The following is a 20,933-nucleotide window of genomic DNA, read 5'->3' as shown; positions in this document are numbered from 1 at the left end:
CAAGATTGTGTATAGTATAGTTAATATACATAGTATAGTTATACATAGTATGGTTCTATGCTTTTTACTCTTTTAATTCATTTTATTAGGAAATTGACTGGGCCGCAGCCTCAACTTTACCTAAATTCTGGGTCTTTTAGTGAAGCTTAGGGCTAGTGGCCGGCGATCACCTTAGTATTTCTTCTGTTTTTCTTGCTTAATGCTGAGAAATTATACTGTATTTCTTGTCTTTCTGATGTCTGATTCTGTCTTTTGTTTAAGGTGCAGCTCCATCCAGAGATGGGTGTGGTATTTGTGCTGGAGACCCTCATGTCCTGTGCACCAACAGCATTTCCTGTATATTCATTTTGTGAATTGTTCTGTAATTTATGTCAGTAGCATGGCCCAAGCAGAGGGTCACCCCTTTGAGTCTGGTCTGCTTGAGGTTTCTTCCTCAGAGGGAGTTTTTCCTTAGCACTGCTGCTCTGGGGGTAAGATTAGACTTTACTTGTGTGAAGTGCCTTGAGGTAACTCTGTTGTGATTTGGTGCTATAAAAATGAAAATAAATTGAAATTAAAATTGTGGTGTCATATTCAAGAAGACTTGACTGAGGCTGTCATTGATGTCAGACATGTATCAACAAAGTCTTGAGCAAAGAGTGTGAATACTTGTATATCTTAATTGAGTGAGTGTCTGGAATTGGTTTTGTTTAAGAAAACAACTGCATGATAACCCTGTTAACCATGGATCAGTTACACAAGATGTGTCAAATAACCGCATTTATATTCAAAATATATCTGCAAGTATGACAGTTGAAACACAAAGGATTAATGAAGCTGGATTCACAAAGGTTTCATGTTGCACAATAACGTTGTCACCATGGTTTCAGAAGTTGTGAAAGTATTGAGTAAAAAAATGACACTGATGATGTGCAACATGCAGAAAACAGTCTAAAGTGGATGTCAAGGCATATGTATTAAAATAAATACTACAGGCAGTGAAATACTGAACATCATTCATCTATACTGTAGTTCCTGCAATAGACTAGCATCCTGTCCAGGGCGTATCCCGCCTCATTAAGAGGATAGGCTCCAGCACCCCGTGACCTTCAATAAGAGTAAGCGGGTGTAGAAAATGAATAAAAAGATGAAAGATGATCAGTGGTTGTGAGTAGAGATGGGATGACTAGTTGTAATAGTCAACTGTGACTAGGTAACATCGGACTAGTCGAATACTTTTTTTATCAGTCGACTACTTGAAAGACATTTATTAAGTTCATGTAACCCTTAAAAGAATAGACCTGCTGGAGCTGCCACCACTCCCTTCACTCAATGAAGAAAATTTATGAACCTTGGCAAGTGAATTAGACAGCTCAAAATGGTAGTCTATGCCTAGTAAATGAATCCAGGTATTGCAGGTCTTGTGCATCCACTGAGCATCATTTGTGCTTCCTCTCTGACACAGTTTGGCGACCAATGGCATTCTTTGAGCATCAATTCAATGGTGTTTCTGCATCCTATTAAACCCCTGAGCATTTTTTGGGTGACACTGGTGTCTTCTTTGAGACCATATGCATCTGGATATGTGTGTGTAGAGATGGGGGGGATCAGGCACTTTCCCCTCACTCTTTGTCTAGCTGTTGAAGAAGAAACATCCCCTGTCTGATTTGGATACAGAATCATGACATTCAGTTAGACATGAGCCTCGGGCTGCACCGCTGTCCAAGGTGCTAAAAGAGTTCAGTCTAAATGCCTGCTGTGGGTCTGTGCTGCCTTATAGCACTGTGTTCTGGCATTCCTCAAATCATCTGATTACATCTCCTCTCTTTAAGAAAAGAAGAAAACAAAAACCCATGCGTCAATAGCTTATCCAGTGTTTATTTTTTGCAATAGCGATTGATTTGTCGGATTAATTTTGTTTGCTGTTACATTTGGCTGTGGTAACCCATATTGTAAATACACCAGCACCAGCACTTTATAATGAACTTCATTCATGAAAATCATGGCAAACTGCAGACATCATTGTGCATTCATTGAACATCCATTGGCCACCATGGCATCTTCTGTGTCTCCTTTGTGCTTCATGTGTGCCTCCTTTTAGTGTTCGCCAGCCTCTGTGTGCTTTCTGCGTTTGTTTCAAAATTCATGGTGACCATGGCATCCTGTGTGCTTCCACTGAGCCTGCCTTGCTGGACCTAGTTGTGCGTTGTGCCTTCCTTGACTGTCTCGTGGTGTCCTCCCAGATTTTCTGGTCACACGAGAGACTTCGACCTTGTGTAAGGGGGATTTTATTGTCTGACCTCTTTCTTGAATGTGGCAGCCATGTTTGCTGTCTGTGGTCTCTTGTACTGCAATGTGGCCTGAAAATCTGACAAGAAATCTAAAAATGTATTTTAAAAGCTGACTTATTTTACAGCTTAATTACACCTGTCTCAAACCCCGATGTTATATCTGTGCTTTACAAATTTTAGTTGAGCGTAGACGGAGGTTTAACATCAATGATCGAATCAAAGAGCTGGGAACGCTGATACCGAAGTCAAATGATCCGTAAGTATGTCACATACCGTCTGTCTAGTCATTTGATTAGTTTTCTAGGTTAACTATGGTTACACTGTAAAGGGTTATGAGCTCAGAGAGGCTCTGACTGACTGACTGGAGGACTTTGTTTCCTGTCAGAGATATGCGCTGGAATAAGGGAACCATTCTAAAAGCCTCTGTGGATTATATCAGGAAGCTGCAGCGGGAGCAGCAGAGGACCAAGGAGCTGGAGTGCCGACAGAGGAAGCTGGAACACACAAACCACCACCTGATGCTTCGTATACAGGTGTGTCGGCCTGTGCCCGGGGCAAAAATAAATCTTCACAGAAATTAAACCAACTACAAAATGTATAATTTTGCAGAGTGATGTAATATACTTCCCAAACTACAAAAAGTTAACCTTTCGAATTTCATCTGAAAAATCCACTGTAATCCAGGTAAAATTCGAGGATGTGTCCCTGCCATTTGACGTTTGATGTGCTGTTGGAAAGATTGATGATCGAGTCATTTCTGGATTCAAAAAGCATGGCACATAACCAGTTATTCCAACCCAGTCTCACGTTTTAGTTTTTATTTTTTTGTGCTCCCGTCATGAAATGAGTCAAATTTTCATGATGTTTTTTTTTAAAACTCACTATTACTAACCCTACTCCTACATCCAACCATAGCCTAATCCTACTCCTACCTCCCGCTCTAACCATAACCACCCCAACCCCCGACCCCCCACTTCACTTTTAATTTTCTGTAGCCATCACGGAATGAATTAGAATGAATTTGTGCTGCCGTGACAAAAATGGGGCGCTTTTCGTCACAATATCACGAACCAACAGATTAATGTATATTTCTTGCTGCTGAATCATGACTTGCCGTGAGACCAGGTTGGTTATTCTGTACAGACAGACACAACAGCCTGTTAATAGTCAGTCAAAAATAGAACTAATAAAAAATTAATCACGATTTATAGCACAAAAGCAGTATCCACAAAAGACAGTCATTTAGCAGCAAAAATGGGTCCAGGATCTCTAGTTTGCCAACAAATGTGTGAAGGAAATTCTAGAAATTTTTAAAAACAATGCATATGTACAAGGCACATGCATATAAGTTCCTCTACAGTGGAGTTCCTCTATATTACACAATTCTGGAGAAATTTCAGTGCATAAAATGCGAGGGTGCAAGTTCAGCCTGAACACCCATGATCTTAGATCCCTCAGATGGCACTGCATCAAAGACCTTTACTCATCAATAGCTGATATAATCACATGGGCCAGGAATTACACTGGGAAACCTTTGTCAAGCACCACAATACAGAGTTACGTTCGGACCCGGTGCCACGAGGGGGCGTTTGGGGGCGACGCCCCCTCACATCATCAACTTCACCCCCTCGGATGTGAGAGTTATCAAAAATAAAAATAAAAAAGAAAGAAAAAGAAATACTGGAAAATATAGCGCCTTGCAGTTTTGCGGATTTTTTAGTCCAATTTTGCATGCTTTTTTTTTTTTTTTTTTTTTACAGCGTCTGCTCTTCGTCCTCATCAAGCAGGCCGGTGTTCTGTCGAGATGACGGGACACCTGTTGCGGCAACGCGAAGGGAAAGTACGTGCATTGTGTTCTGCATGTCTGTTTATAAGAATCTTCTCGCCCAGAAGAAAAAAGAGAACCAACAACTACCCATAACTGTGTTCTTCACTCGGAAAAAGACACCTGCAGCGAGGTGTGACTCAGTGGAAAAAGAGTGGCGCCATGACGAAGTGGTGCGGTCAGAGGAACTGTGAAATACTGGTCAGTCGCTATTAATAATTTATGTGTCCAAGAGTCAGAGCTCTATTGAGCCGAGTATTCCTTTAACTTTAACTAGTAATGACTTCATGACTTTCTTTGCTAATAAAATTTTAACTATTAGAGAAAAAATTACTCATAACCATCCCAAAGACGTATCGTTATCTTTGGCTGCTTTCAGTGATGCCGGTATTTGGTTAGACTCTTTCACTCAGATTGTTCTGAGTTATTTTCATTAGTTACTTCATCCAAACCATCAACATGTCTATTAGACCCCATTCCTACCAGGCTGCGCAAGGAAGCCCTACCATTATTCAATGCTTCGATCTTAAATATGATCAATCTATCTTTATTAGTTGGCTATGTACCACAGGCTTTTAAGGTGGCAGTAATTAAACCATTACTTAAAAAGCCATCACTTGACCCAGCTATCTTAGCTAATTATAGGCCAATCTCCAACCTTCCTTTTCTCTCAAAAATTCTTGAAAGGGTAGTTATAAAACAGCTAACTGATCATCTGCAGAGGAATGGTCTATTTGAAGAGTTTCAGTCGGGTTTTAGAATTCATCATAGTACAGAAACAGCATTAGTGAAGGTTACAAATGATCTTCTTATGTCCTCAGACAATGGACTCATCTCTGTGCTTGTTCTGTTAGACCTCAGTGCTGCTTTTGATACTGTTGACCATAAAATTTTATTACAGAGATTAGAGAATGCCATAGGTATTAAAGGCACTGCGCTGCGGTGGTTTGAATCATATTTATCTAATAGATTACAGTTTGTTCATGTAAATGGGGAATCTTCTTCACCGACTAAGGTTAATTATGGAGTTCCACAAGGTTCTGTGCTAGGACCAATTTTATTCACTTTATACATGCTTCCCTTAGGCAGTATTATTAGATGGCATTGCTTAAATTTTCATTGTTACGCAGATGATACCCAGCTTTATCTATCCATGAAGCCAGAGGACACACACCAATTAGCTAAACTGCAGGATTGTCTTACAGACATAAAGACATGGATGACCTCTATTTTCCTCCTGCTTTTTTGCATTTACGCAATATCTCTAAAATTAGAAAGGTCTTGTCTCAGAGTGATGCTGAAAAACTAATTCATGCATTTATTTCCTTTAGGCTGGACTATTGTAATTCATTATTATCAGGTTGTCCTAAAAGTTCCCTGAAAAGCCTTCAGTTAATTCAAAATGCTGCAGCTAGAGTACTACCGGGGACTAGAAGGAGAGAGCATATCTCACCCATATTGGCCTCTCTTCATTGGCTTCCTGTTAATTCTAGAATAGAATTTAAAATTCTTCTTCTTACTTATAAGGTTTTGAATAATCAGGTCCCATCTTATCTTAGGGACCTCATAGTACCATATCACCCCAATAGAGCGCTTCGCTGTCAGACTGCAGGCTTACTTGTAGTTCCTAGGGTTTGTAAGAGTAGAATGGGAGGCAGAGCCTTCAGCTTTCAGGCTCCTCTCCTGTGGAACCAGCTCCCAATTCAGATCAGGGAGACAGACACACTCTCTACTTTTAAGATTAGGCTTAAAACTTTCCTTTTTGCTAAAGCTTATAGTTAGGGCTGGATCAGGTGACCCTGAACCATCCCTTAGTTATGCTGCTATAGACTTAGACTGCTGGGGGGTTCCCATAATGCACTGAGTGTTTCTTTCTCTTTTTGCTCTGTATGCACCACTCTGCATTTAATCATTAGTGATTGATCTCTGCTCCTCTCCACAGCATGTCTTTTTCCTGGTTCTCTCCCTCAGCCCCAACCAGTCCCAGCAGAAGACTCCCTGAGCCTGGATCTGCTGGAGGTTTCTTCCTGTTAAAAGGGAGTTTTTCCTTCCCACTGTCGCCAAGTGCTTGCTCACAGGGGGTCGTTTTGACCGTTGGGGTTTTTACGTAATTATTGTATGGCCATGCCTTACAATATAAAGCGCCTTGGGGAAACTGTTTGTTGTGATTTGGCGCTATATAAATAAAATTGATTGATTGATTGATTGAACCTCGTAGGTTGATCGTTACAATTAAATTTGTTAGTTCTAAAAGCCATCATAATTATTTATAGGAAAACGTTCTATTTTTATTTCTCAAACAAATGTTTGGGCCTGAAAACTGGTTGGTCTTATTTTTCTACTAAGGTTTGAATTTTGAGAGTGTTTACACATGAGAGAAAGTGAGAAAATGTTAATGCCTGTTTGAGAAAAGTGTATAAAGTGTGTAGTGAGGGGTTTTACAGCCTTAAAACGTCTATAATAATTGTAAAAAATAAGGCTGACTGCTTCACAGATTTCGCCTATTGCGGGCTATTTTTAGAACGTAACTCCTGCGATAAACGAGGGACCACTGTTTATCTACATGAAAGGTTTATCTTCGACCCGTTGTGTGACTGTCATGCCCAATTGCGTTGTGTTTGCGTTTGTGATGGAGGGCTGTATGTGGGGTTAATCTACTGTCTCGTGTCATTTCTCAGATCAGTTGTTGGTTTGGTTTTGTGGTATGCAGGAGATCACTTGACCGAGGGTCTATACGTTCAAATAATAATAAAAAAATACTGTCATCACTCTTTACTCTTAGTCAGTCTCTTACAACGGTGTAACCTAAATACACGAGCTTTCTAGGAGCACACCCAATTCATTACGCACGCTCAGAGGCAGGTGCCCTTCGGTGCGCACGTTTTTTGGGGGAGGGGGGGCGACCCCGCCCCCTGTGATAAACTCATCGCCCCCTTTTTTTCTGGCGCCGGGCCTGGTTACGTTCACAAATGCCACTTGAACCTTTACTGTGCAAAAAGGAGGCCTTATGTTCCAGGCCCAGAGAATTTGGATTGGACCACCACACACTAAAAATACAGTTGTATGTAAAGGTTTGGGTACCCCTGATGATTTCCATGATTTCCCTTTATAAATCATTGGTTGTTTGAATCAGCAATTTCACTTAAATATATCATATACGCGAAAAACACAATGATATTTGAGAAGTGAAATGAAGTTTATAGGATTTACAGAAAGTGTGCAATAATTCTTTAACAAAATTAGGCATAAATTTGGGAACCCCAACAGAAAAAATACATCAATATTTAATAGATCCTCCTATAGCTTCCAATGAGAGTCTGGATTCTGGTTGAAGGTATTTTGGACCATTCTTCTTTACAGAACATCTCAGGTTTGTTGGCTTCCGAGCATGGACAGCCCGCTTAAAATCATACCACAGATTTTCAATAATATTCTGGGGACTGAGATGGCCATTCCAGAACGTTGTACTTGTTCCTCTGCATGAATGCCTTAGTAGATTTTGAAGTGTGTTGTGAACAGAGTCGTTGTCTTGTTGAAAGATCCAGCCCCCATGCAACTTCAACTTTATCATGGACTACGTTTACATGCAGCCAATAACCCTTTCATAACCGGAATATTGGCATTAACCGGGTTGCGCACGGCCATGTAAACACCCGCAAAAACCCGAATATGCTCATATTCCTGTTTTTAAAAACCCGAATAAGACCCCTGGGTTACTCCTGTTCAAACCCGAATATCAGGTCATATAAATGCGCATTGGGATATCCCCATAGAAAGGAACATTAATTTGTGTTCTGCGCATGTCCTATCCGCAAGGAATCTTGGTCTTCTGAGTACAGCACCCCACCGGACACCACAGAAGCAGATGTAAACAGCGCATTGTGTTCTACATCCTTATCAGGTGGGCTGGTACACGGCCCCGGTCGGCATCACCGCGATTGCTCTGCCTCCGATGCACTTACTGAGTCTGCAGGCTTGGTAAATGCTGCAGCGGGCCACTCACACCGCCCCCCCACTGTGCAGCAACAGGTCCAGAGACTATGCTCGCTGTTTTGATGAGGAGGCAGCCCGCAAGGATAGATTTCTTGTGGAAAAAAATCCACAGCGCCGCAGGGTCTCGGTATACAGCAGTGGCAGAGTCCGTGGCCATGACTTAGATTCTTTGCAGGTCCCGCATCTGTACCCCCGGAGACAGTGAGCGAAGGGAGAGCATGCGCATTGTGTTCTGCGTGTGTCTGTTATAATGTTCTCGCCCAGAAGAAAAAAGAGAGTGTTTACACAGGAGAGAAAAGTGAGAACATGTTAATGCCTGTTTGAGAAAAGTGTATAAAGTGTGTAGTGAGGGGTTTTACACAAACGGCAGACCAAACCAAGCACCGGTGGAAGATGTGCGTTGCTGTTTAGATGGGGATATTCCAAATGATACCAATGACCATGTATACAGGAGTAACTCTGTCTGCTTAAGCATGTAAATGGGTTATTCCTAATGATTCAGAAACCAGAATATTGACTTTAACCCGAATATTAATGGAATATAAACATAGTCACTGATTCATGAACACTGTTCTCAAGTATCTGCTGATATTGACTGGAATCCATGTGACCCTCAACTTTAACAAGATTTCCAGGACCTGCACTGGCCACACAGCCACACAGCATGATGGAACCATCTCCAAATTTTACTGTGGGTAGCAAGTGTTTTTCTTGGAATGCTGTGTTCTTTTTCAGCCATGCATACCCCCCTCCCCGTTATGTCCAAATAACCTTATTCCAAAATGAAGCTGGATTGTCCAAATGTGCTTTTGCGACTCTGTTTGTGGCGTGTACGCAGAAAAGGCTTCATACAGGATCATACAGCATCTCTTTGTGCAAAGTGCACTGTATAGTTGAGCGATGCACAGAAACACTATCTGCAGCCAGATCATGTTGTAGGTCTTTGCAGCAGGTCTGTGGGTTGACTATGACTGTTCTCACCATCCTTCACTTCAGCTTATCTGAGATTTTTCTTGGCCTGCCACTTCAGACCTTAAACCCAGGTTACACATAGACGGATTTGTCCACGGCTAGTACGTAGACCGAAGTTCGCGGTAGTTACGGCTGTTTTCGCTGTGGAAAGGGGCGGAGCATTTCGCCGGCATTTTGAGCGCCGTACTAGCCGCAAATACGCGGATAAAACGCTGCTAAATCCGCCGAATAAAGCGGAGTTTTGACGCCGTAGCATCCGGCACACATCAGGCAACGGGGGTTAATACTCAGTTCTATCCTTTACAATCGCAGGTTAAGACACGCGTGAGAACGGCGGTGTTCTGCTGCCGCCGATAATGCCCTGTGTACTGCTGGATTTATCCAGGCAAATCCTGCATTACTCCAGGAACTTTTGCTTATAGGCACCGCCCCCAGAGTATAATAGGCTGAAGCAGCTGTCAGTGCAGGGGGAGGGAGTGACAGGGAGCTCACCTCTCAGCCTTTTCTTTTCTCTCTTTTTCCCCTCCTCAACGTGTTGCTCGTTTCCACCACAGGGTTACCCCTGAACTAGACCTCTTGGTAAGTCCTTGCCACTGCCAATTTTATTTTAGGAGGTATATTGGAGCTTCTCTGCTAAAATATCTGGAGCTGGCCGCGAGTGAGAGACTTGCATGCAGCGCGCTAGCATTTTTATACTGACCGCCGCCTATCGGCCGTTTGGAACGCCGTTAACCGGGAGGTGGCGTTTAGAACAGCGTACTGTCTGCTCGCGCCACTGTTTTGTCTGCCTCTGTCGCAGGTTAAAACGCCTTTGAGGACGCCGATGTGGGCTCTATCGCTGTTTTACACGCTGTTGGTTAGGGATACAACGCCGGCCGCCAATTACGGCGGTGTAAACTGTGGCACTACAGGAAGGGGCAGGATGACACGGCGATTAAAAAGTATCAAACGCCGTTGTTTGCGTTGTCTCTGTCATCTCCGTCGTCAGGCCACTTCTCCGGGAGCGCTCCCGGAATTATTCGACATGTTGAATAATTTTTTCGACGATTCCCGTTGAAGCTGGAACCAAACCACACCCCCATGCGCCGGCGTTAACTACGGCGTTTGATGCCTAAAACGGCCCGGAGGGGGCAAAATCTCTGCCGGGACGCTTCCGGGAGAGTTTACCGTCTATGTGTAAACGGGGCTTTAGCTAGTACTGACATCTGAAATCTCTGAGATAGCTTTTTGTATCCTTCCCCTAAATCAATCTTTGTGTTCAGATCATTCAGATCCATCCCACTTTAGAGGGAGCAGCTCTCATTTCTAGAAATCTGGCCAATTTTTTGGGATCCTCCAAACTGTGACTGTCTAGCGTTGGGACCAGGAGGCAGAGCTGTGGTCTTATACACCTCTCTGCAGCTTCTCTCCCCCTGCCATCCCCCTATTACCCCATCCCCGTAGAGACGGTGCCTGCTCCCAGACCACCAATAACTAGCAAAAATCTATTTAAGCATAAAAATTCAAAAAGAAAAAATAATATAGCACCTTCAATTGCACCACAGACTAAAACAGTTAAATGTGGTCTATTAAACATTAGGTCTCTTTCTTCTAAGTCCCTGTTGGTAAATGATATAATAATTGATCAACGTATTGATTTATTCTGCCTAACAGAAACTTGGTTACAGCAGGATGAATATGTTAGTTTAAATGAGTCAACACCCCCGAGTCACACTAACTGTCAGAATGCTCGTAGCACGGGCCGGGGCGGAGGATTAGCAGCAATCTTCCATTCCAGCTTATTAATTAATCAAAAACCTAGACAGAGCTTTAATTCATTTGAAAGCTTGTCTCTTAGTCTTGTCCATCCAAATTGGAAGTCCCAAAAACCAGTTTTATTTGTTATTATCTATCGTCCACCTGGTCGTTACTGTGAGTTTCTCTGTGAATTTTCAGACCTTTTGTCTGACTTGGTGCTTAGCTCAGATAAGATAATTATAGTGGGCGATTTTAACATCCACACAGATGCTGAGAATGACAGCCTCAACACTGCATTTAATCTATTATTAGACTCTATCGGCTTTGCTCAAAAAGTAAATGAGTCCACCCACCACTTTAATCATATTTTAGATCTTGTTCTGACTTATGGTATGGAAATAGAAGACTTAACAGTATTCCCTGAAAACTCCCTTTTGTCTGATCATTTTTTAATAACATTTACATTTACCCTGATGGACTACCCTGCAGTGGGGAATAAGTTTCATTACACTAGAAGTCTTTCAGAAAGCGCTGTAACTAGGTTTAAGGATATGATTCCTTCTTTATGTTCTCTAATGTCATATACCAACACAGAGCAGAGTAGCTACCTAAACTCTGTAAGGGAGTTAGAGTATCTTGTCAATAGTTTTACATCCTCATTGAAGACAACTTTGGATGCTGTAGCTCCTCTGAAAAAGAGAGCTTTAAATCAGAAGTGTCTGACTCCGTGGTATAACTCACAAACTCGTATCTTAAAGCAGATAACCCGTAAGTTGGAGAGGAAATGGCGTCTCACTAATTTAGAAGATCTTCACTTAGCCTGGAAAAAGAGTTTGTTGCTCTATAAGAAAGCCCTTCGTGAAGCTAGGACATCTTTCTACTCATCACTAATTGAAGAAAATAAGAACAACCCCAGGTTTCTTTTCAGCACTGTAGCCAGGCTGACAAAGAGTCAGAGCTCTATTGAGCTGAGTATTCCATTAACTTTAACTAGTAATGACTTCATGACTTTCTTTGCTAACAAAATTTTGACTATTAGAGAAAAAATTACTCATAACCATCCCAAAGATGTATCGTTATCTTTGGCTGCTTTCAGTGATGCCGGTATTTGGTTAGACTCTTTCTCTCCGATTGTTCTGTCTGAGTTATTTTCATTAGTTACTTCATCCAAACCATCAACATGCTTATTAGACCCCATTCCTGCCAGGCTGCTCAAGGAAGTCCTACCATTATTTAATGCTTCAATCTTAAATATGATCAATCTATCTTTGTTAGTTGGTTATGTACCACAGGCCTTTAAGGTGGCAGTAATTAAACCATTACTTAAAAAGCCATCACTTGACCCAGCTATCTTAGCTAATTATAGGCCAATCTCCAACCTTCCTTTTCTCTCAAAGATTCTTGAGAGGGTAGTTGTAAAACAGCTAACTGATCACCTGCAGAGGAATGGTCTATTTGAAGAGTTTCAGTCAGGTTTTAGAATTCATCATAGTACAGAAACAGCATTAGTGAAGGTTACAAATGATCTTCTTATGGCTTCGGACAGTGGACTTATCTCTGTGCTTGTTCTGTTGGACCTCAGTGCTGCTTTTGATACTGTTGACCATAAAATTTTATTACAGAGATTAGAGCATGTCATAGGTATTAAAGGCATTGCGCTGCGGTGGTTTGAATCATATTTGTCTAATAGATTACAGTTTGTTCATGTAAATGGGGAATCTTCTTCACAGACTAAAGTTAATTATGGAGTTCCACAAGGTTCTGTGCTAGGACCAATTTTATTCACTTTATACATGCTTCCCTTGGGCAGTATTATTAGACGGTATTGCTTAAATTTTCATTGTTACGCAGATGATACCCAGCTTTATCTATCCATGAAGCCAGAGGATACGCACCAATTAGCTAAACTGCAGGATTGTCTTACAGACATAAAGACATGGATGACCTCTAATTTCCTGCTTTTAAACTCAGATAAAACTGAAGTTATTGTACTTGGCCCCACAAATCTTAGAAGCATGGTGTCTAACCAGATCGTTACTCTGGATGGCATTTCCCTGATCTCTAGTAATACTGTGAGAAATCTTGGAGTTATTTTTGATCAGGATATGTCATTCAAAGCGCATATTAAACAAATATGTAGGACTGCCTTTTTGCATTTACGCAATATCTCTAAAATCAGAAAGGTCTTGTCTCAGAGTGATGCTGAAAAACTAATTCATGCATTTATTTCCTCTAGGCTGGACTATTGTAATTCATTATTATCAGGTTGTCCTAAAAGTTCCCTAAAAAGCCTTCAGTTGGTTCAGAATGCTGCAGCTAGAGTACTGACGGGGACTAGCAGGAGAGAGCATATCTCACCCGTGTTGGCCTCCCTTCATTGGCTTCCTGTTAATGCTAGAATAGAATTTAAAATTCTTCTTCTTACTTATAAGGTTTTGAATAATCAGGTCCCATCTTATCTTAGGGACCTCGTAGTACCATATTACCCCATTAGAGCGCTTCGCTCTCAGACTGCGGGCTTACTTGTAGTTCCTAGGGTTTGTAAGAGTAGAATGGGAGGCAGAGCCTTCAGCTTTCAGGCTCCTCTCCTGTGGAACCAGCTCCCAATTCAGATCAGGGAGACAGATACCCTCTCTACTTTTAAGATTAGGCTTAAAACTTTCCTTTTCGCTAAGGCTTATAGTTAGGGCTGGATCGGGTGACCCTGGACCATCCCTTGGTTATGTTGCTTTAGACGTAGACTGTGTTTCATAATTATTGTATGGCCTTGCCTTGCAATGTGGAGCGCCTTGGGGCAACTGTTTGTTGTGATTTGGCGCTATACAAGAAAAAAGTTGATTGATTGATTGATCATTTGAGAGTTGTTTAGAGGCTCCCATGTTGCCACTCATTAGAAGAGATGCAAAGAGGACAAACATTTGTAAATGGCCAACTTAAATATCCTTTCTCATGATTGGATTCACCTGTGTAAGGAGGTCAAGGGTCAGTGAGCTTACAAACCAGTGTTGTGTTCCAATAATTAGTGCTAAATGTATTCAAATCAATAAAATGGCAAGGGTGCCCAAATTGATGCACCTGCCCAATTTTGTTTAAAGATTTATTGCACACTTTATGTAAATACTAGAAACTTAATTTCACTTCTCAAATATCAGTGTGTTTGTCTACTATATGATATATTTAACTGAAATTTCTGATCCAGACAACCAATGATTTATAAAGGAAAATCATGAAAATTATCAGAAGTGCCCAAACCTTTACATACACCTGTGGGTATTGTCAGATGAATAGTGTATACTCAGATGAATCAGTGTTTCAGATGTTTTGGGGGAGAAATGGAGGTAGCGTACTCTGAACCAAATACAAAAAAAGACCACCCAAACTGTTATTAGCACCAAGTCTAAAAGCCAGGGTTTGTCATGGTATGGAATTTGTCAGTGCCCTGGCAAAGGTAGCTTATAGGGGTGTCGGAAAAAAATCAGTTCACGTCTGAATCGCGATTCTTATTTATTACGATTCTGAATCGATCCAAAATGTCCAAGAATCGATTTTTAAAAAGCTTTTTTAAAACATTTTCTTGCTTACTCGCTGCGTGTACTGTTTGTCAGGCAACGGCTTCCGTACTACAGCGTCCCCGCGAGAGGGGGCAAACACTCGTGAGCTGCAGAGTTCAGTGGCTGCAGCTTAGCATGGCAGACGAAGAGCTAATTCAGCCAGCACAGTCTTTGCTGAAGGAAAATGTTTGGGCGCATTTTGGATTTTATTATTTGCTGCGTAAGAAGGAGCTTGACATGACTTATTCAGTGTGCAAAATCTGCAAAATGAAAGTCAAGTACTTCGGAAACACTTCAAATCCTCAAGCCCACATGCTACGCTATCACTGGAGCTAAAAGAGGGGAGCAGTGGTCTCTGCCGACTAAAATCAAGTCAAATCAATTTTATTTATATAGCGCCAAATCACAACAAACAGTTGCCCCAAGACGCTTTATATTGTAAGGCAAAAGCCATACAGTAATTACAGAAAAACCCCAACGGTCAAAACGACCCCCTATGAGCAAGCACTTTGCGACAGTGGGAAGGAAAAACTCCCTTTTAACAGGAAGAAACCTCCAGCAGAACCAGGCTCAGGGAGGGGCAGTCTTCTGCTGGGACTGGTTGGGGCTGAGGGGAGAGAATCAGGGAAAAGACATGCTGTGGAAGAGAGCAGAGATCAATCACTAATGATTAAATGCAGAGTGGTGCATACAGAGCAAAAAGAGAAAGAAACACTCAGTGCATCATGGGAACCCCCCCCCCAGCAGTCTCAGTCTATAGCAGCATAACTAAGGGATGGTTCAGGGTCACCCGATCCAGCCTTAACTATAAGCTTTTTCAAAAAGGAAAGTTTTAAGCTTAATCTTAAAAGTAGAGAGGGTGTCTGTCTCCCTAATCCGAATTGGGAGCTGGTTCCACAGGAGGGGAGCCTGAAAGCTGAAGGCTCTGCCTCCCATTCTACTCTTACAAACCCTAGGAACTACAAGTAAGCCTGCAGTCTGAGAGTGAAGCGCTCTATTGGGGTGATATGGTACTAAGAGGTCCCTAAGATAAGATGGGACCTGATTATTCAAAACCTTATAAGTAAGAAGAAGAATTATAAATTCTATTCTGGAATTAAGAGGGAGCCAATGAAGAGAGGCCAATATGGGTGAAATATGCTCTCTCCTTCTAGTCCCTGTCAGCACTCTAGCTGCAGCATTTTGAATTAACTGAGAGTCTGTTGCTCTATAAAAAAAAGCCCTCCGTAAAGCTAGGACATCTTTCTACTCATCCCTAATTGCAGAAAATCAGAACAACCCCAGGTTTCTTTTCAGCACTGTAGCCAGGCTGACAAAGAGTCAGAGCTCTATTGAGCTGAGTATTCCATTAACTTTAACTAGTAATGACTTCATGACTTTCTTTGCTAACAAAATTTGAACTATTAGAGAAAAACTTACTCATAACCATCCCAAAGACGTATCGTTATCTTTGGCTGCTTTCAGTGATGCCGGTATTTGGTTAGACTCTTTCTCTCCGATTGTTCTGTCTGAGTTATTTTCATTAGTTACTTCATCCAAACCATCAACATGTTTATTAGACCCCATTCCTACCAGGCTGCTCAAGGAAGCCCTACCATTATTTAATGCTTCGATCTTAAATATGATCAATCTATCTTTGTTAGTTGGCTATGTACCACAGGCTTTTAAGGTGGCAGTAATTAAACCATTACTTAAAAAGCCATCACTTGACCCAGCTATCTTAGCTAATTATAGGCCAATCTCCAACCTTCCTTTTCTCTCAAAAATTCTTGAAAGGGTAGTTGTAAAACAGCTAACTGATCATCTGCAGAGGAATGGTCTATTTGAAGAGTTTCAGTCAGGTTTTAGAATTCATCATAGTACAGAAACAGCATTAGTGAAGGTTACAAATGATCTTCTTATGGCCTCGGACAGTGGACTCATCTCTGTGCTTGTTCTGTTAGACCTCAGTGCTGCTTTTGATACTGTTGACCATAAAATTTTATTACAGAGATTAGAGCATGTCATAGGTATTAAAGGCACTGCGCTGCGGTGGTTTGAATCATATTTGTCTAATAGATTACAATTTGTTCATGTAAATGGGGAATCTTCTTCACAGACTAAAGTTAATTATGGAGTTCCACAAGGTTCTGTGCTAGGACCAATTTTATTCACTTTATACATGCTTCCCTTAGGCAGTATTATTAGACGGTATTGCTTAAATTTTCATTGTTACGCAGATGATACCCAGCTTTATCTATCCATGAAGCCAGAGGACACACACCAATTAGCTAAACTGCAGGATTGTTTTACAGACATAAAGACATGGATGACCTCTAATTTCCTGCTTTTAAACTCAGATAAAACTGAAGTTATTGTACTTGGCCCCACAAATCTTAGAAACATGGTGTCTAACCAGATCCTTACTCTGGATGGCATTACCCTGACCTCTAGTAATACTGTGAGAAATCTTGGAGTCATTTTTGATCAGGATATGTCATTCAAAGCGCATATTAAACAAATATGTAGGACTGCTTTTTTGCATTTACGTAATATCTCTAAAATCAGAAAGGTCTTGTCTCAGAGTGATGCTGAAAAACTAATTCATGCATTTATTTCCTCTAGGCTGGACTATTGTAATTCATTATTATCAGGTTGTCCTAAAAGTTCCCTAAAAAGCCTTCAGTTAATTCAAAATGCTGCAGCTAGAGTACTGACGGGGACTAGAAGGAGAGAGCATATCTCACCCATATTGGCCTCTCTTCATTGGCTTCCTGTTAATTCTAGAATAGAATTTAAAATTCTTCTTCTTACTTATAAGGTTTTGAATAATCAGGTCCCATCTTATCTTAGGGACCTCGTAGTACCATATCACCCCAATAGAGCGCTTCGCTCTCAGACTGCAGGCTTACTTGTAGTTCCTAGGGTTTGTAAGAGTAGAATGGGAGGCAGAGCCTTCAGCTTTCAGGCTCCTCTCCTGTGGAACCAGCTCCCAATTCAGATCAGGGAGACAGACACCCTCTCTACTTTTAAGATTAGGCTTAAAACTTTCCTTTTTGCTAAAGCTTATAGTTAGGGCTGGATCAGGTGACCCTGAACCATCCCTTAGTTATGCTGCTATAGACTTAGACTGCTGGGGGGTTCCCATGATGCACTGTTTCTTTCTCTTTTTGCTCTGTATGCACCACTCTGCATTTAATCATTAGTGATTGATCTCTGCTCCCCTCCACAGCATGTCTTTTTCCTGGTTCTCTCCCTCAGCCCCAACCAGTCCCAGCAGAAGACTGCCCCTCCCTGAGCCTGGTTCTGCTGGAGGTTTCTTCCTGTTAAAAGGGAGTTTTTCCTTCCCACTGTAGCCAAGTGCTTGCTCACAGGGGGTCGTTTTGACCGTTGGGGTTTTACATAATTATTGTATGGCCTTGCCTTACAGTATAAAGCGCCTTGGGGCAACTGTTTGTTGTGATTTGGCGCTATATAAAAAAATTGATTGATTGATTGACTGAAGGCTTTTCAGGGAACTTTTAGGACAACCTGATAATGAATTACAGTAGTCCAGCCTACAAGAAATAAATGCATGAATTACCTTTTCAGCATCACTCTGAGACAAGACCAATCTAATTTTAGAGATATTGCGCAAATGCAAAAAAGCAGTCCTACATATTTGCTTAATATGCACATTGAAGGACATATCCTGATCAAAAATGACTCCAAGATTTCTCACAGTATTACTGGAGGTCAGGATAATGCCATCCAGAGTAAGGATCTGGTTAGACACCATGTTTCTAAGATTTGTGGGGCCAAGTACAATAACTTCAGCTTTATCTGAATATAAAAGCAGGAAATTAGAGGTCATCCATGTATTTATGTCTGAAAGACATTCCTGCAGTTTAACTAATTGGTGTGTGTCCTCTGGCTTCATGGATAGGTAAAGCTGGGTATCATCTGCGTAACAATGAAAATTGAAGCAATGCTTTCTAATAACACTGCCTAAGGGAAGCATGTATAAAGTGAATAAAATTGGTCCTAGCACAGAACCTTGTGGAACTCCATAATTAACCTTAGTCTGTGAAGAAGACTCCCCATTTACATGAACAAATTGTAATCTATTTGATAAATATGATTCAAACCACTGCAGCGCAGTGCCTTTAATACCTATGGCATGCTCTAATCTCTGTAATAAAATTTTATGGTCAACAGTATCAAAAGCTGCACTGAGGTCTAACAGGACAAGCATAGAGATGAGTCCACTGTCTGAGGCCATAAGAAGATCATTTGTAACCTTCACTAATGCTGTTTCTGTACTATGATGAATTCTGAAACCTGACTGAAACTCTTCAAATAGACCATTCCTCTGCAGATGATCAGTTAGCTGTTTTACAACTACCCTTTTAAAAATTTTTGAGAGAAAAGGAAGGTTGGAGATTGGCCTATAATTAGCTAAGATAGCTGGGTCAAGTGATGGCTTTTTAAGTAATGGTTTAATTACTGCCACCTTAAAAGCCTATGGTACATAGCCAACTAATAAAGATAGATTGATCATATTTAAGATCGAAGCATTAACTAATGGTAGAGCTTCCTTGAGCAGCCTGGTAGGAATGGGGTCTAATAGACATGTTGATGGTTTGGAGGAAGTAACTAATGAAAATAACTCAGAACAATCGGAGAGAAAGAGTCTAGCGTAAATCACTTCAGAGATGTTATCTGGTTGCAAAAACAGTGTTTTTGGATTTAGAAGGGTTTATTTCTTGCTAGTTTTTACATAATATGAGAAATATGTTAGATTTGCATAGATTAGCAGCCAGAGAGACAAGCCAGCAGACGTCACTGTGCATCTCTGCTCTGTCACCGTCTGCTTCCCAACATCCCTCTGAAAGTCTGGGGAAGCCCTCACATCATCTATGATGTCACTATGGTCGCTATCATAACCTGTATGTGTTGCTACCCTAAGTAGTTCAAGGCCATCTCTTCTACTGCAATTTTTCCCTTCAAAGGAACTTTTTATTAATTTTTTTCTAGACAACATGAATTTTGGTCATATTGGTAATGTCATATTATGAATCCTCTAAAGGCTAATAAATAAAACTATAGTGGTGCAAATTGAAATTCTTTTTGAGCCTTAAATCTAAAAACGTTCATTGGCCTTATATCATTAAGAGATGTTTGCAGGAAGAATGGGACAAAACAACACCTGGCATGTTTGTATTTTCGTTTAGTTTCGTTTGGTATCCTCAATGCATTGTGCTTGGTTTTGATTCTTTCATTTTCTATACTGTCCCAAATATTTCTGATTTGGGGTTGTTGGAAGAAACCGTCTCAATGGGTTGACCACCTATAGATATCCAATGGGCTCCGACGGGTGAATATATTATGTATTCGCCCAGGGCTGATTTCATCACAAATAAAAAAATAAATCATAAATAACTCACCTGTTTGTGTCTGCTTTTGTCCTTTCCTCATTTATTAAATGTGTTCCTCATAGTTTAATTTAATTCCGGGTGGGTGCTTAACCAACTTTCTTAAAAAAGGGGGGGGGGCTGAACATGGTACATATTTACATTTAGATTTCTTTCAAAAGGAGGCTAAGTTTTGATAAAGGTTTGGAACAACTGCTTTACATGTACTCCAGAGGCTCCTAGTAGTAGTATCAGTGCTCCCCACAAGTGCGCATTTTGATTTTGACACAATTTGATGAAATATGTAGCGTTCATATATTGTCACCGACACTGCAGTGATGATAGTTCTATGAAGTTTTTTTTTGTCTCTTTTCCCATAAAGATGAGCCCATTGAACCTGAAGGTCACTCTGACTCCAGCCATTGTTCTCTTGTTTCAAAATGAAAACTTCCCTGCACCACAATTCAGTTTCATCCCAGGGAGGGGACACTAAGTTTCAACCAGGGTTGTAGTGCCGAGACTGTTGGGTGCAGCTTTGAAAGATGATTGGCCTAATGCTTATAGCACTGTATCTTTCTAAACAGGAGTTGGAGATGCAGGCACGAGCTCATGGGCTTACAGTGGTATCATCCCCATCAATGTGCACATCAGAACTGATGGCCCGAGCCATCAAGCAGGAGCCTGTTCTCAGCGACTGTCCCTCAGAGCTCTATCAGCACAACTCAGCCCCCGACATGTCTCCACCAACCACTCTGGACCTCAACAACGGCACCATTACATTTGACCAGATTCCTGTAGACACCAGCGAACATGGACTGTACGGAAACTCCAGGACCTGCAAAATGAGGGAATTGGTCAGGGACACCACCCTGTCCCCAATCTCTCCAAATGATCCTCTGCTGTCCTCAATGTCTCCTGATAACTCCAACAACAGCAGCAACCATCACAGTGCCACCTCTGGTATGGAGGAGAAAGACAGAGAGTGTTAATTTTGTGCAGAGTCACATGTTACACTGACCGTCTCTTTGTCACATTATTGGAATGACGTGACCACATCAGACTGACTCAGAGGTTACACCACAAGTGAGTGGAGAAACGAACTCAGATGTTCTTAAAAGTTTTTATTTTTATTATTTTTTACAGTTTCTCACTTTTTACCATTTGTCCTTTAAGTCATACTGAAATAGAAGACCAGCGTTCAACTTCTATCTCA

General features: G+C 41.3%; 1 protein-coding gene across 3 annotated transcripts in view; it reads left to right on the top strand.

Moving 5' to 3' along the window:
* mitfa (melanocyte inducing transcription factor a) overlaps positions 1-20,709 on the top strand; it is a 53,132-nt gene extending 32,423 nt beyond the window's left edge. For all 3 annotated transcript variants that reach the window (XM_034167454.1, XM_034167453.1, XM_034167452.1), the window contains 3 exons: positions 2,451-2,526; positions 2,656-2,803; positions 20,305-20,709. In XM_034167454.1, coding sequence (XP_034023345.1) covers positions 2,451-2,526; positions 2,656-2,803; positions 20,305-20,709 — 629 coding nt within the window. The remainder of the gene's footprint in view (positions 1-2,450; positions 2,527-2,655; positions 2,804-20,304) is intronic.
* The last annotated feature ends 224 nt before the right edge of the window (positions 20,710-20,933 follow it).

This window comes from Thalassophryne amazonica, chromosome 3 (genome assembly GCF_902500255.1).
Source record: "Thalassophryne amazonica chromosome 3, fThaAma1.1, whole genome shotgun sequence".
Taxonomy (NCBI): domain Eukaryota; kingdom Metazoa; phylum Chordata; class Actinopteri; order Batrachoidiformes; family Batrachoididae; genus Thalassophryne; species Thalassophryne amazonica.
The sequence above is the reverse complement of the archived record's forward strand: the minus strand, read 5'-3'. Positions and strand labels throughout refer to the sequence as shown.